Source organism: Malurus melanocephalus, unplaced genomic scaffold, assembly GCF_030028575.1.
Source record: "Malurus melanocephalus ecotype Western Australia unplaced genomic scaffold, MMel_1.1 scaffold_695, whole genome shotgun sequence".
Classification (NCBI taxonomy): Eukaryota; Metazoa; Chordata; class Aves; order Passeriformes; family Maluridae; genus Malurus; species Malurus melanocephalus.
In genome coordinates this window covers 195,795-211,248 of record NW_026623927.1, presented here as the reverse complement: position 1 = coordinate 211,248, position 15,454 = coordinate 195,795, and the positions used below count along the sequence as shown (strand labels likewise).

Genomic DNA, 15,454 nt, shown 5'->3' with positions numbered 1-15,454 from the left:
CTCAACAGCATGAGGACATGACATATCCTTGGGGGGTATTTATGTGTGGATGGATGGATGAAGGTTCAGCTGGAACAATTTCCRTCCAGATCCCAGGAGCACAAGAACTGGAAACTCAGACACACGCTCCTGGCCAGAATTAAAGGAGTCCAGTTGCTGACCGGTGTATTCAGTGATCAAGAAGCTGAAGAGGCTGTTGATCTTGAAGATTGCAAGGGGGGAAAACAGCAGAGGATAAACCAATGGTTRTTCTGCTCCAAGGGGAGACTGAGATATGAGCTTAGATACTCCAAATGTCTCTGCTTTGTAGCAGCTGTGTCCCAGCCAGGCAGAGCAATTGGGATGTACAAAACTCCTGGGCAGCAGGAATGCAAGGGTGTGGGTGTGCAGACTCAAATAGGAATGCAGTGCTAGAGAAGTCTGGCAGAAGGAAATGCAATTCTAGTTAAGAATCTGACCAAAGATGTGCTTAGGTGCATCATGAGAGCTGARTTACAGTGTGCTTCATGCCTACCCTTAAGCTACACAATGCTTTTGTTTTATTTTAGTGACTTKTGATGCAGAAGGGAGGAAATGAAGCCACAGAGARCCCTAGGTCAGGATCCACCATGCTRAAGTCTTGTACAGAACAAGAATAACAGTGTTAGGTCCTAAAAAGCTTTCATTCAAAGTGGGTTGAAGCAGCAGCAGATGCAAAGGAGATAGCACAAAAAGAAGGGGTGATAGCAATCAGAGCACTAGAGCATGCTTCTGCACCCATTCTAGCAGAGGATCTCAAAGGAGAGAGATGGGATTTGGTACAGAATTGTAAAAAAAAAAAAAATTCTGCTTCTGCTTGTACCAAAATGTCCCAAACATTCACATTGTCAAGCCTTTGCCACAGTCAACTACTTTTTGAAGAGAGAGCCACTTTCTTTTGAAATCACAAAATTCTGAGACACCATATGAATACATGAACTGGCTACCATGGTTTCTTGTTTAGTTTAGAAGTGACACCTTAAAAACCCAGATACCAGAAAAAGCAGGTCACAGCCACAGCAAGAGATTCATTAAAAAAAAATAGAAGTCAATTTACTCGCACGTGRCACAACAGAAAATAGCATTTGGTCTTTGAAACTTCCTGTACCTCAGGGTGTTGACTGCAGCAAGCAAAAGGCTTAAACCTGTTGTTACTGAAGGAGGAAGCAAAAAGCATTACTTGTCTTATGGCCAGGGAAGAGAAGGCCAAGAATATTTTTGATTGCCTGGCTGACCCACTTTTTGTAATGCAGATGACTYCTTGCTGCTCATAAACTTCACCTGTCTTGAATTCTGTTACCAGAGCAGAGTTTATGGGGTTGGAGGAACTTGGGAGATGCCTGCTTGACTGTGGGTGAGAAAGACAGGTAGATTGTAAGTTAGAAAGACAGGCAGAATAGCTCATATGTTAACCCTAGTGTTAATCAGGAACCTGAATCACCAATCAGTTTCTGTGATAGCTCAGTCCAAACTCTGAAAGGCATTAGCCCCGCAGTTATCACTGCTTGGAGATCATAATACGAGGAGGGGAATTTCAGCTGAAGTGGCACTGACTCTTTAGAGGAGCTTTGCTGGTTTCAATGATTGCCTTTGATGTGGCGGAGCACAAAACACACAATTTCTTTTTATGGCGTCCTGAAAACCTAACTTTGGCAAATTTGAAAGGACTATAAYACTCTTTATCTGATCAGCTAACACAGCTGGATAAATCAATGAGTTTTAGGGTAACAGCCTCTTTTCTGCTCCCAGGTAAGCAAGTATATACCCACAGATATGCTAACCTGGGTTTGGCTTTGGTAGGAATCTGGATGAATAATACAGATTTTAATGTGTTTTGCCTCTACAGCTGAGCTGCATTTTCAATACTCTGCTGTGGTGTGCACACAAAGGACACGGCTCTAGGTGAAGGAGCAATGATCATGCAAAAAGTTACTTGAAAAAGCCAGGTGTCTGGCATTTTATGGGATAGTGGGGTGGTGAAAAAGAGCTTTCCTTACAGCTTTCCTCTGCTTTTTGCTATTTGCAGGGTTGTCAGCAAACCTCACTGGTCTGGAAGGAGTGGAAATAAGTTGCCAGTTGCTGTTTCTCATCTCGTGGCTTTGAAGAGCTGTTTCTCACTCCCACTGGCCTGAAGCCTAAAAACACTAATTCCTAGGGTAACCACAAGAGGATTTTACAGAGCAAAGGGCACTAAAACACTGTCTGCAATGTTTGGGAAAAGCTTCAGAATGGGAATCTAGGATGGAGCCTAACTCTCCATCTGTTTTAGTAACAGTATCTTGAGCTGAAAAGTAAAATGCCTGCAAATAATAGATTTAAATATACTGATATTTTTTCTTGCTTTTAGTTCTGAGAAAAAAAAAAGATTAGTTCATTGTGAGGAGTGAACACAAAACACTGAAGTATAGACCACAAACTTTGGTTTAATCATTCTTGTTAATTCACAGAACAATCTTTGTGAATTCAGCAGTGTAAAAATCAAAATTGCTCACGTTTCCTTAGCAYCCCTTCAGCCCACTTCCTGGATTCGCTTCTATTAATTCAGCTGCTCTTCTGTTTTCATGTACTAAATTAGCTTTGAGCTATTGTGTAAGAAAGAAGGAAGTAGGCAGGCTCCCCTGTGGTGTGACAACGGGAAGACACAAACCTGCAAGTTCTGCAAGTTTGTGAAGACATTTTTTTCTTCATGTTACRTATTAAGTATTCAACATGCTTAATWGGCAGATACACATTRGCTTCAATGACATGGAATTGTACAACTTGTACAATCTGGCCCTGAGACTGTCAACACACTGAAAAATCTCATYGTGGCAGAGCTGCAAGAGCCACAAAACATATTTCCTTTTCCCCAGCTGTGACTCTCAGTAGTCTGATATTTGGCAAAAGTGTGGGGTTTAATTCTGAGTTTCCTGGCTCTCACACACCTTTTACTTTAGCCATCTTCAGACATGACTGCTGGTATAGTTTTATCATGTGCCAACATTCAGGCACTGATAAAAGGGAGCGTAGTACTCACTTAGAGACTTGCCCTAAATACTACAGGCAAACTTAATCTTTTTGCTGATAACACAGTTCATAAGGAATAAAGATTACAACATGTGGACTACAACGATGGGGATGCCAGCACTGCAGGACTTCCTCATTCTGGTGAGGGAGAGGAGGGAAATGAAATTCAAAGATTTGKCTGTCCACCTAGCATGACAAATAGAAATTGGTAAGCTGTGTATGTTTGTTAATAAGTACTACATGTTGGCAGTTCTGTTTGCTGGAGCTCCTTGCTTTTCCAGGAGCAAGTGGTRTTGCCCAGAGCCAGAGCTTTTCTAGTGGCAGAGACTTGGCATGATCCAGTGGGGTGAAATCACAGRGATGGCTGTTTTCTGGATGCTGCAATATTTCATGTGCTCCCAGAGSTAAATAAAGCAGGTCTGCTGATGTTTTGCATTCCACAGCTAAGCTCCAGTCCTGCTCCCTGCAAGGAAATTAAATGCCAGGGTGCTGCCTTCCAAGTCACAGAACTTCCCAGTGGGATGGGCAGCTCCCAGGAACTGATATGATGGTAGTCTAGCATTAGAGCAGAGTCCAGGTTTAGTTTAGTTCAGGTGTAGCTAGGTTCACATCTCTACTTATGCAGTGACCCCAAATGCCCAGGCCTGGCTCGAGAGAGTCACTGCTGTGCCTGAAACACAGATTCAAAGGCTCTCCCTGTGRAGACCTTTGCCAGCTCAAACCAGCTCACCTGGGAGAAAAACAAAGCCCTCTTGGCAGCTACGGGAACTTCAAATTAATTTTCTTCCTTTTAGTGACTTCCTCCTAAACACATCAGTTTGCCTTCAGTTACTCCTAATTCCAAAGGCTCTTGGAAAAAAACTCCCAGCTCCTTCCCAGTCTCACTTTACAGCACACGTGCCAAAAAGCACAGGCAGCTCCCCCATGGCAGTACTTCTTCCCGGCAGGTCGGCCGGCAGCTTTCCTGCCCAGACGATAACAGGGCGGATCCTTGACCTCTGTCCCGGGATGTCTGGCTGTGCTGTGCACACGCTGTCAGGCGGCACTGCCCCGTATTCCCTTTGCTGGACGAGCACCCAGCACRTGTCYGCTGTTAAAAAGGGGCARGATGTCTGTGTCAGTCCSCCGTAAATGTCCTTGTCGCCACGCYTGTTGTGGCTGTGGCAGCGCCAATCGTGCCAGGTGCCGAAGTGCTGCGATGCCCCAAACTGAGTGTGGTTTGTATCCCGCTTCTCAGCAGGGTTTGCGAAGCTTCCACTCCAYCGCCTGTTAAAACTCCTCGCTGGGAGCACATGAACATCCTTGGTGCATATCTCCWTGAGCTCCCTAAACCCTGGAGGAAGGCTCGCAGTCTCCCCAGTTGCTTAACTGGTGGGAATTGTGTTATTTTTTTTTTTCTCAGCGCACTCTGTTATGTTTGAACCCGCAGCCTCACGCTCAGCTTTTCCAAGCTGCACCTTGGCAGGGCGGCGGTGCAAAGCGACCAAGCGCTGAGCAACCCGAGACGGCCTCCCSTGTGCCAGGCACGGAACAGCGCCACCGCTAAAACCTCTCCTCTCCGAATTCTGACCGAGAAATCTGAGTTCTGAGGAAAACCTCACTAGAACATTTTGAAATCCTTCCCGCCCCCATCCCATCCGCGGCCGGGCGGGGCGGGCCCGGGCCTTGCGCAGCCGCGCTGGGCAGGCCGGGACGGCGCTGTCGCTGTTCGGGTTTGTGTTATCATCATCGGTGTTATCATCATMGCCGGCTTTCCTGGGCCCGCAGCGCCGTGCTCGGGGTCCTCTGGTCACTTCTGCCCACAGCACAGAGGCTTCTGTCCGCTTCACCTCGCCCTTCGGCGGTCTGGGGTGGGAGGTCTCTCGCTGGGCCCGGCAGCGGCGTGGAAGGCCCGAGGCGCGGCTGTGCCATTGCGGCCCGGCTCGGGACATCCCTGCCCTGCTTTTGGCTTTCCCTTGTTCCTCCCTTCACTCGACTTCTGGCCGCTCTCGGGCTGCTGCAGCGGTATTTCTCCTCAGAAGGCGGTGAGGGGGTGGGGCGGTGAGGCCGTGGTGAGGCTCGCACCATTGTCTCGTGTCGCTCTTTTTGCCCCTCACTGCCAAGGGAGTGGTTTTTGAAACAATGCGTGAATATTGCCTGCAGGAAAGGCCGGGATGAGGAAAACCCCCTCCCCTGCATCCCCCAAAGGCAGCTGAGCAGGGCAGCCGGTAAGGCCAGTGCCTCACACCCACTTGATCAATCACATTCTAATGCCAAGCCGGTGAGCCTGTGCAGGACAGGCTTTTGTGACATTCCTGGTGGCTGTGCAGTGCCACCGCGTGAGGGTGGCCTGGAAAAAAAAAAATGCTCTTTCTGCTTGAAACTACATCTGTCCTGGTTGCTCACTGAAAATAGTCGAGGTAGTGGCAGAGGAAACAGGATTTGGGTTTTGTGAGCCGCTCTGCAGGGTGGGTTTTGTGGTGCTCTGAAAGCACGTTTTCAGGCTGAGGTTTGAGAAAACAGGCTGTTGATATCAAGATGTTGCTAGATAAACCTGTTGGGGAAATACCTGCTCTCCACAGGAGGGAGGGAAAGYTGCCAAGCTATAACTTGATTCTCTGCTTGGTGGGTTTTGAATAAACAGCCCATCTGGCAGCTTMTTGTAAAGAAAATCTTGGCTTTAATTTTAGAATGTACCGGCCCCTTTCCAGGAGGTTTCCGTTGCTGTCAAAAGGTTCAAGGGCATAAATGGATGTGCTGTTTCTGATTCCTAGAAAAAAACTTTTCCTCTCTACCAGACCCAGTGGTATATGTGATGACTGGCAGTTGATTTTGGCCAGCATATGTTTTTTGAAAGGTCACTTTGTCCGTCTGCCAGATCAGCTGGTGGAAAGCATCTAACTGACCTGTTTGTTTCATTCCAGCAAGTGGGGTTGACAAACCGTGAAGGAAGAACAAGGGAATCCTGAAGCAGTAACAGACTGTTTGCTCCTGGCCTTTGTCCAAAGGGACTGTTTGCACATCAGTGCTCTCAGGTATGGCACAGAGGTAACAGTGAATCTCTTTCATATGTGTGAAGGCCCAGGACTGAGGCTTTTCTCACAAACACCATCAGCTGAGGTCTCACCATCAGTTTTGGGGGTAGGACTGCTGTATACTTTTAGGAGGACTGGAGGGAGCTAATCCAGAAGTAAACTTTTTTTTTTGTTTTCTAAGCTGGTTTGTTTTATCTAAATCTGATCARAATATGGTTGCACATGTTGTTAGTCCTGTTGTGGCAAGACAAGGAAGGGGAYCAGCCCAGGGAGCTGGCAGAGACACCCAGGGCCATCAATACAGCTCCCATCAATGACAGCCTTAAGCTGCTGTGGTATCACACCAGCAGCTCCTATTGCTGTAATCTGCCACTTGCCCTTGGGAGGGACAGAATTAATTGAGTTTTCAGTGTGGGTTTTTGTTGTTTTTGTTTGGTTTTTTTTTCCAGACCAAGGACAGGAATAGGCAGTTTAGTTCTCTAAAATGTACTCTAAAGTACTTTGTACTTTAAGGTAGCACACATTGTGAACACAATATTTGAGGGAAGTTTTCCCTTCTCTGTGTTCCTTATGTTCAGATTGTTTATATTTTGGTACATGAAGAGCAAAGGAGGAGAAGCTTCTTTTTGCAGTGACTGTTGGAGGGAAGAAGGATGTGTACTTTGTTTTGTTTTTAACCTTATGCTGACTTTTTCTTGAGACCTTTCTGTGAGTGCACAGACCTTGTCCCTCCAAGGCAAAGCAGCTGCTCTTCTCTGGTATCCCAGCCAACATCTCCATTCTCCTCACCAGCGAGTTGCCCAGCATATTGCAAAGGTCAGAGGTGTATCTTAACTAAAAGTTTACTCAGCACAGAAGCACCTAAGGAATGGTGTCTTTTTTAAAAAAATCTGCATGGGGGTATATACTTAATTTTTCAGTACTAATGCCTTCTGGGGATTCCTTTGCCCACTGTGGCTGTCACATTCCTTACTGATAATAACCCCAAGACGAGAACTTGCTGTCTTCATTTTACAGAAGAGAAGATAAATGTGAGCCTGCAGGGTCACAAGCCATTGCCTGACCACCAGATCGGGTTCCTCTGTCCTGTCACTCTTTACCAAAATAGAAGGAGCTATTCCCCCGCCAAATTTTTCACATTTCACTCATCTTCTGCCCCAGACACTCATGTGGCTGTGCTTGGAGCTGCTGGACTGGAACACTTTAATTCCATCCTCTCCAAAAGAGTTGCCCATTCACGTAGTCATTGATGTGGAGCAGGGTGGCACCAGCCTTGTCTTGTTCTCCACCCAACTGTGTGTTTGTTCCCTTTGTGGTGGTGGACTGGTTAAGGAATCTTGCCAGAAGGGTTTTGGGATGTGGGGATGCTTCAGCCAAAGCTTTCCAAAGTGCTGTGCACAGGTTATACAGCACAGCTGCCCCTGCTGTCTCCACACTAGGAATTTTTTGCCATCCCTGTCAGATTGAGGCTACCAAGTTTTAAGAAGCATTTTCKTTCTGCTAGTGGTCGTAGCTAGGATGGGTGGATTTAACTTGAGGCTTGTAGCAGCATCAGTGAAAAAGGACCCTGTAGAACATGTTTCCTTTTAAATGGCACACAAAGGATACCCTGAAGGGAATATACTCCATGGCTTCCTWGTTTTGGAGCCTGAATCTGCACTTCTGGGAAGCCTCTAGGAAGGTCAGATTTATTGTGGACTCCTAGTTACCCTACTTAAGGCTGAGGGCTGTTACCTATGGGGTTTGATGTTGTTCCTTCTTTACATCTTTAAATTTGTTTTTATTTCTTAACTGAAGTATGATTATACTAGAACATCTCCTCTCAGCTCATAAAGCAGTAAAAAATGCTGGATCATTTGTGTTGACTTCTGCTTAGATTYTCATGCTCTAAAAACCCAGCTGAATCTCATTTATGTCTGCAGTGGGACCATGGAAGGAAAGGAGACGTCACCAAGTGACACCTCAGAGAGCAGTGTTTTGGACCTCCCCTCTGTTTGTGACCTAGCAGAGCACTTCCTGCCTCCACACAGCTCTGAAAACAGCGAGGAGCTTTATCCTTCTGGGGATGTTTTTCCCTCTCCACCCACAGGTAACAGCTTCTGCTCCTCCACATGCTCTTTCTATAGCCAGTGCTTTCTCTGTGTAGGCACTGTGTCATTTGACTGAGTCACTGCAGTCTGGTTCTGGTGCATCTGCCTGTCCTAAAACACAATTTACCCTAACTGCAATCTGCTCCAGCTTGACAGATTCACTGGGAGCTCAGGATTGATGGGACACAGGAGAGGAGCTCAGAGGATGCTATCAGCTGCTAATGTTCTGCAGCACTCTTCATATTTAATGTGTTCTGTTAACTAACAGAGTAGTCCTTCAGACATCACTAGTAAATACTGTCTTAAATTACCATAGTTAGTAGGAAGAATTTTTAAACTTTTCCTTATGTTTTTCAAGCTCAGGATGTGGCCTTGTTACCCCATTACTTTAATTATGATAACTGARTCTTTGCTTGTGCTAATGACAGTAGTGTGGTGAGGACTGCTTCAGTTCCACTCTATTGAGATACCAGTTTCCTCACTTGAAAGAATACTCATCTCTGCAGAAGTAACACTTTAGGTTAGCCACTTCTCCAGATTCTTGGGAGTAATGGTATAAATGGTATATCTGAGAAGATAAGGTACAGGTGGCAAGAAATGGGAAATCAAAATGTGCTGGCCCAGGGCGCTTCTTGCCATACATTCATACTAGCTGGAATAAAAGTTCTAGTATTTGTATTTAATATTGGGGGGAAAATAAGTTTGGTCAGCAAATAATGTGTGCAGAGGATTTGTCAAGACACCTGAGCTGGTGAAAGATCATTGACAACATTTCTGGTTGCTTTAGAATCTTGAGTAGTGCAAAATTAGGGTTTGGCTTCTTGCTCTGAAGTGGTTTTCTGTGGCCTGCTTCCAAGAAATTGGCACGAAATTCAACAGGTGAGTTTCTTCCAGTGGGAATTCCCTCATTTTCATGCTAAACAGATAAGCAGTGGGATCTACCAACTGATGTCACTCAGCTGATGTCTACTGCTTCCCGGTGCAGTTGCCTTCAGGTTTAGGTTGAGATGTCCAGAATTGTAATGAAATTTGCCAGCAGTAGAGACCAAGCCTTGCTTTGGTTTTGTTATGCAGGCAAGGAAGTCACACATCTTACGTTAATAACGATGACAATTTTCTGCTTTAACCACAACTTGTATCACATTCCATGATCCACTACAGCAACAGTGTGTCTGGTTTGAGGTTTTGCTTTGTTTTGGTGCATAAGAATAATGACCACCACGACAGGGAATGTCCTGAGCAAGCCTTTTCCAGTGTCRTGGGGAAGATCCTCTGACAGTGAGACAGCCTGGAAGGCATTTGTCTGCTCAGGTTTCACAAGCCCCGTGTGCAGGTATGAAGCAATCCTGGGAKCTGTGAGGCAGTTCCTGGGATGTGTTGCTCAAACAGCATTTAGTGTGGCTCAGGGCAGCTGTCCTTGATTGCCCTGTTGAATGGGACACATGGAATAACTSCATGACCACTTGGCAGTCCCAGGAATGTCTGAGGCTTAGTGGGAGCAATGTGTGGAAATGACAGCGCTGGGCAAGTTGTTTTGGGTGCACGCATGGCATGTGCAGCTGAAGCTCAGTACCAAGGTATGCTGAGAGGCCACATCCTGCCTCCTTGCTGTCCCCAACACCCTCTGGTGTCAGTTTGGATTCCAGGTGTGCTGAGGAGGACAGCTGAGACTTGTGAGCACTCACCTTCCTGACTTGTTGTGGAGGCTGCTCACAACTGAAAGCACTTGGCAATAACTGTGGGATGCTCCCTGTGCTCCTGGAGGGAGATAACTCAAGTGTCACAGCATGACCAGTTCATGCTCTGAAGATCTTGGTTGTTTTCTCCTTGTAACAACATCAAACCAATGTACAGACTCACTTAAACTCCCATTGAGTTTGGTCACTATGGCAGAAGAGAGATGAAGATGGTTTTAAAAACAGTCTGCCTGTGTCACATACTCTTGGAAAAGCAAGTTCTGTCAAATGTATCTTGGGAAAGGAAGCTCCTTTGCTTCTTTGTTTTGTCATGGGACATTGAGAGCTGCTGCTGCGACCCTGAGGAGTGGGAGTGGCTGTAGGCTGCACCCCCACACCATGACCAGAAGATTGCAGATGGATGAGGATCTTCCTCAATGATTCAATGATTGTGRTGTTGGTCTATTAATTTCCAAAAGGCCGTCAGCTCTCTGGGTATGCAGCAGCTTCCTTRGGAATGAAACAGACTGACAGCACAGGCTGTGTTTTCTGCCATCTGCCACATGAACTGAACCAAGACTGACTAAAGTRCCACACCACCAGTGCCTGAGGAGCTGGAAATGGTCATGGGGRTATTCCTAGTGCCTGAGTCACCAGTAACAGGTCTTATGAGTCTAGGGAGGCTCCATCACTTTCAGTAGAAGAAATAGTATCCATTAGCCATGAAAACAGGGCCTTCTGACAGCAGGCATTCCTAGGAAAGAAAACATTAGTCCTGTAGAAATATTACTAAATCTCTTAAATTGTTTATAAATGAGTGGTTTTATAATTTGTGTTGGAATGAGGGTTCTGTTCTTGCAACAAACATTTGTACTTTTAGCTTATTGTCATAGTGAGTTCAAATGGTGATAGAGTGAGAAAATTGAATGGGATCAGTGAACCCTTCAGCGTGTTTCATCTTTTTTTATCCCATACTGGAAAAAAYTTAAAAAAATAATTAMAAYTTTTCTAATCTGCATCACTCAGTTGCACATTAAAGCAGGAACACCTTACAACTTCTTCTGGATTAAGAAATGTTGCCAGCAAAAGTTCTTTCTTACTTGGCAGGCAGCGCTCAGGTGTACGTGTGGGAAAACATTAAATTATTTGGATTAATATTTCATAGGAAGCTAATAAAGGTTGTTTCCAAAGAAATAATTCACTGGCAATGTGACTTTTCGTGTAGAGCACTGAACCAGAGCATACCAGGGAYAGTGGAAAAAAACACTATTTACCTGGAAAAATTGCAACCTAAAAAAGTGTTAGAGAACAGATTTGCTCTTCAGATTGGTAGAGCACAGGGCTGTGTGGTCAGAATTGGGTTTGCCAATGCAGTCCTGGATGGAATCTAAATTTGAAGGCAGCATTTGAGAGTTCAGTTGTAGAATCAWGCTTAGGAGACTGTCTGAAGCATGGGCAAAGCTCAGCCCCATCTGCCTTCATGGCTCTGCCTAGGGCTGGTGATACTGGGGAGATGGATCTCCCTGTTTGTCCTGTAGCCTCTGCCTTCATTGCTTTTTCTCTTTATTGAAAAGTAATGGAAAAGCTGTGTCCTTAGGAAAATGGATGGGTAGACAGGGTCACCCAGTGGAAGAAAACAGRGTGTCACAAGAACAGAGAAAATGAAAGGATTACAGTAGGAGAGAGAGGAGGTTACTGGAGAAATGGGGTGGTGAAGGAAAACAGTTTCCTGTGGGCTTGAAGAGACTTGCAAGGATCTAAAAGCTGGCTAGCTTTTTTTTTTTAAAAAAAAAAAAAATTAATTAAAGCCAGCTTAGGAGGATTGAGATGTTCAGCCTTTGCCTTTCCAAAAGCTGTGCTTCTGTTCCTGCAGTTTGTTTAAAGTTTGAGCTCAGGCTTACCTTTAGTTATTTTCCATGGACTTCCCCTGACCTCTGAAATGCAGTGAGAGTCCCACGCTGTTCCTGACTCTGCTTTTTATTTCTGGTTGATCCTTAGTGTTGGTACACAGGTGGCCACGTGAGGAGTCAGCTCAGGGAGCTGGCCCAGCTTTCTGGGCTGCCATGTGAATATTKGTGTGGATGAAGTGGGGACAGCTCCTCTTCCTGGCAGCAGCACAGGTACAGCTGAGATTCAATGTCCTGCCTTTCACATGGGGTTACAGCCTTTCCAGGWTGGTGGTTTCTGAAAAAAATGTGGTGTTGGTCTATTAATTTCTTCTTCTTGTGGGTAGCCAGGCTGTAAGTTCTCTCTGATCTGTTGTGGGGTCTTGTAGGCTTTCTTCAGAAACAGTCCATTTGGAACACGTTCTGAGAGCTTGGGGAAAATGGAGCAGAGCATTTACTGGTTTCAGGTAAATCAGTGAGCTTGGGCCATGGCACTGCTGCTGAATTTGCCACTCAAATCAAGAGGAGATCTGGTTACAAGTTTATCACAGTTWAAAAGTAAAAGGCATGATTTTTTGACTATTCAGTTGCTTTCTGGGTTTTCAGTCAACCAGTCAACTGTGTTAAACAAAGCAGAGATTTTCAACCTGTTAACACAGCTGTCAGTTCTACAGGCAATTGGGATTCCTCTGGAAAAAAAATGCTGTCAGTGAATGTTTCCAGTGAATTTACGTGCCTTGTTTTGCAGTGGGGTGCTGTGTCTTTTATCAGCAATTGAGGAGTGGTGCTAATGTTGGTACACGTGTTCTGACTCGTCCTTAAATGCTCTCTGCTTTCTACCCGGTCCTCTGGCCTGTCAAGAGTTGCTTAATGTGTTTTGCAGAAGTGGTTTTKTGTTTACTGAAGAGATCTGGCGTGGTTTGTGCTTTTCCTGTCGGGGAGTTGCTCATAAGTGTTGACGTAGAGGCTGAAAATGAAAGGAGGGTGTTCTGTCCCATCAGCAGCAACCTTTCAGGGCTGCCTCCTGGTGGGTGCTGGGAGCTTCGGTTCAGCCCAGAACTCAGTGCTCATTCCTTGGTATAAAAATTACAGCTTGGCTGGCTGAGCTACCACTGCTACCTCAAGTGGCCAAATTTCCAAAACGGCTTTTTTGTCTGGCTAAAAACTTTTGTATAGTCTGTGTAACTCTGTAAATCCAAAATGTGTGTGATATTTTAAATCACTCTCAGACTGAGCCAAAGCTGAGCTAAAAAGGGCTCATACATGCACTCCRGGTTAGAGATAGAAACTTCTGATAGTCTCCTTTTGCCTAAAACATGCAGATGACACGGAGAATATTTTACTTTTTGGTTTGCTTTGAAGGTGAAGGGTAGGGTGCTGTTCAAAGGTGCTTTTTGATGTGAAGTCTCCTGAGACTGCAGGAAGTTAACTTTCACTTCATTTTGAACTTCAGTTTGAACTGTGGTCCCAAACAACATCAGAATTATTTCTTTTTTGACCGAGCAAATCCGTTTGAAATTGGTTAAGCACAGTGCTTAACTGCCTTGGCCTTGATGAAGAATATAGTCCTGGTTTTGGGAATTGGTGGATTTTTACTGGTTTTGGTTTGTTTCCTGCTGCCMTCTAGTGCTCAATGTTACCCATTTCTGATTTCACCAGCCTGGCAGSATCAGAATTTAGAGGGCAGGTGCGTTTTTTAAGTGATGATTTTTATCAAGTGCACTCTCAAGTATGACCCAAATGCTGGATTTTTCTTAGACTCGGGTCTTATCAAGGGGAAAAAGAAAGGTAAAATATTTCAAATGCTGTTAATTTCATATAGATGTGTGAAACACTGGGGAAGTGGCCTTGAATTTGTGCAGCTTTACTGAAGCTATGGGCAGCCTCTTTGGTGGGTGACTCCATGGCTCTGATGAGTTTAGCTTCAGGAACTCTCCCAGCATCTCTTTGTGGCCCAGTTTTGTTGGATACTGGATGAAAAGGCAGGATCGAATTTATGCCACCTGACATAAAAGGAGCATAGGGAAACTGCACAAAACACAAAATAAAGCACTGGGTGTCATGGGGTCACTGAAGGTCACTTAAATTTTTTGTAAATTACCATTTCAGGGATGTGCTACATAAAGTATCCAGACAAAAGTAAATCCTTGAAGAGAAAAAGGGAGTGCTTTATTCCTCACAGTCTGGGGGAGAAAATTAGTCCATTTTTAGGAGACTTTGAGCACTATGCATACATCAGTAAGGGAAAAAACTGAGATTTGTGCCTTGCCTTTTAGACTTCAATGCTTCAGAGTACCTCTGTGTCTATGCAAGTGAACAGTTCGTACTAAACCATTAATAATAAGAAATCAGCTACAGGGAAATGCTTCAGTAACAGGGACAAGGGGTTGTACTTATGCACTAAAGTTGTCTGATCAAATTCGTTGGTTCTCTGCAAAACGGGGAGCTTGGGAGTTGGTCTTTTGGGAAGGAGAATTTGTTTTGCTTCTTATTACCCTGCTCTGATTTTGATTGGTAATAAATTAATTTAATTTCCCCGAGCTGAGTCTGCCACGATGGCGTTTGGTGAGTGATCTGTCCCTGTCCTTATTTCAACTCATGAACCTTTTGTTGTATTTCTTCACTCCTGTCCAGTTTGGAGGGGGGTGTGGTTTTGGGGGCATCCATTGGTGCCTAACTGTGGGATTTGTGAGACACAGAATTCTGTCTGCCCACTGCTGGGACTTGGGTCTTTTAGTATCACCTTGCCCTGTCACTGGGGTGGAAGAGTCCCTGTGGGTCATTTCTTCCTTAGCTTTATCTAAAGTGTCATTCCAACCTGGACTTTTAGTTCTCTCATCACAGCTACCCATGTTTGTCCATTGCTGTGACCTAATCTAATTCAGATTGCAGTAATGTCATTATGGCAATTGTTCCTAAGGTAGCTGTGAGGCAGCTTTGGAYGTGTTTATGCCAATGCTGTTTTATTTTACCAGGTCAGTGCTGTTTTGTCTTGCCAGYGAGCATGAATCATTTAAATGAGAAGGAATTAAATCCTGTAAATAAATGTCAAGAATTTGTTCAATGGGCAAGAATGAACAAGAGTTTGTTCAGTTCTTTATGAATCATTTTTCATCCTCTGAAGTGCAGACTCTGAATTTTCCTTTGAGATGGAAAATTATAAYTGGGAACAGAAGCTGTTCAAATGTGTGTTTTACAGAGGAATAATAAACAAATTCAGCCCTCATTTGCAACCACTATGATGCCATTAAATATTACCAAAAATTTCTAAGCTAGTACAAGGAGACCTCAGGAACTCTTCCTGACCAAAGCACGACTGATACCAGACTGGGATGGGGCTGTTTTTGGGAAACCAGATACTACTGGCTCTGTGAAAGTGCAGACATAGYTGAGAAGCTGCTYCTTGCTTGGGTTCCTCCTTAATGGRTGCTTCCCTGGGCTTCCCCATTCCTTAAATATTTGTTTATCACATATGTAGTGCAAAGTTTCTTTTGTGCTTGAAGCTGCTTTTGTAGTCATACTCAGCTTTCTCCAAACAATGATCTCTGTTCCTTGCCCCTGGAATCATCAGTGGAGGTGGTTCAGTACATTGAACTCCTATCTGAAACAAATTTGCCTGTGAATTGTTTTTAGCTGGGCTCCAGAATTTTCAGGGAAAGACTGTGTTAACAGGTCTGTGTGGCTTCTGGGTACCAGCATGAGACCCATGGCACAGGACAATATTTCAGCAAATGAATATCATTCCTCTTTAGTCCCTCCAGAGC

The 15,454-nt window shown here is 44.8% G+C and overlaps 1 protein-coding gene across 2 annotated transcripts in view; it reads left to right on the top strand.

Annotated features, from left to right (window-relative positions):
- The first annotated feature begins 4,877 nt into the window (after window positions 1-4,877).
- SHLD1 (shieldin complex subunit 1) overlaps window positions 4,878-15,454 on the top strand; it is a 34,394-nt gene continuing 23,817 nt past the window's right edge. For both annotated transcript variants that reach the window (XR_008966502.1, XM_057384267.1), the window contains exons 1-3: window positions 4,878-5,231; window positions 5,928-6,038; window positions 7,961-8,127. Coding sequence is in view for 1 of the 2 variants with exons in the window: in XM_057384267.1 (XP_057240250.1) it covers window positions 7,968-8,127 (160 nt within the window). In the remaining variant the exon portion in view is untranslated. The remainder of the gene's footprint in view (window positions 5,232-5,927; window positions 6,039-7,960; window positions 8,128-15,454) is intronic.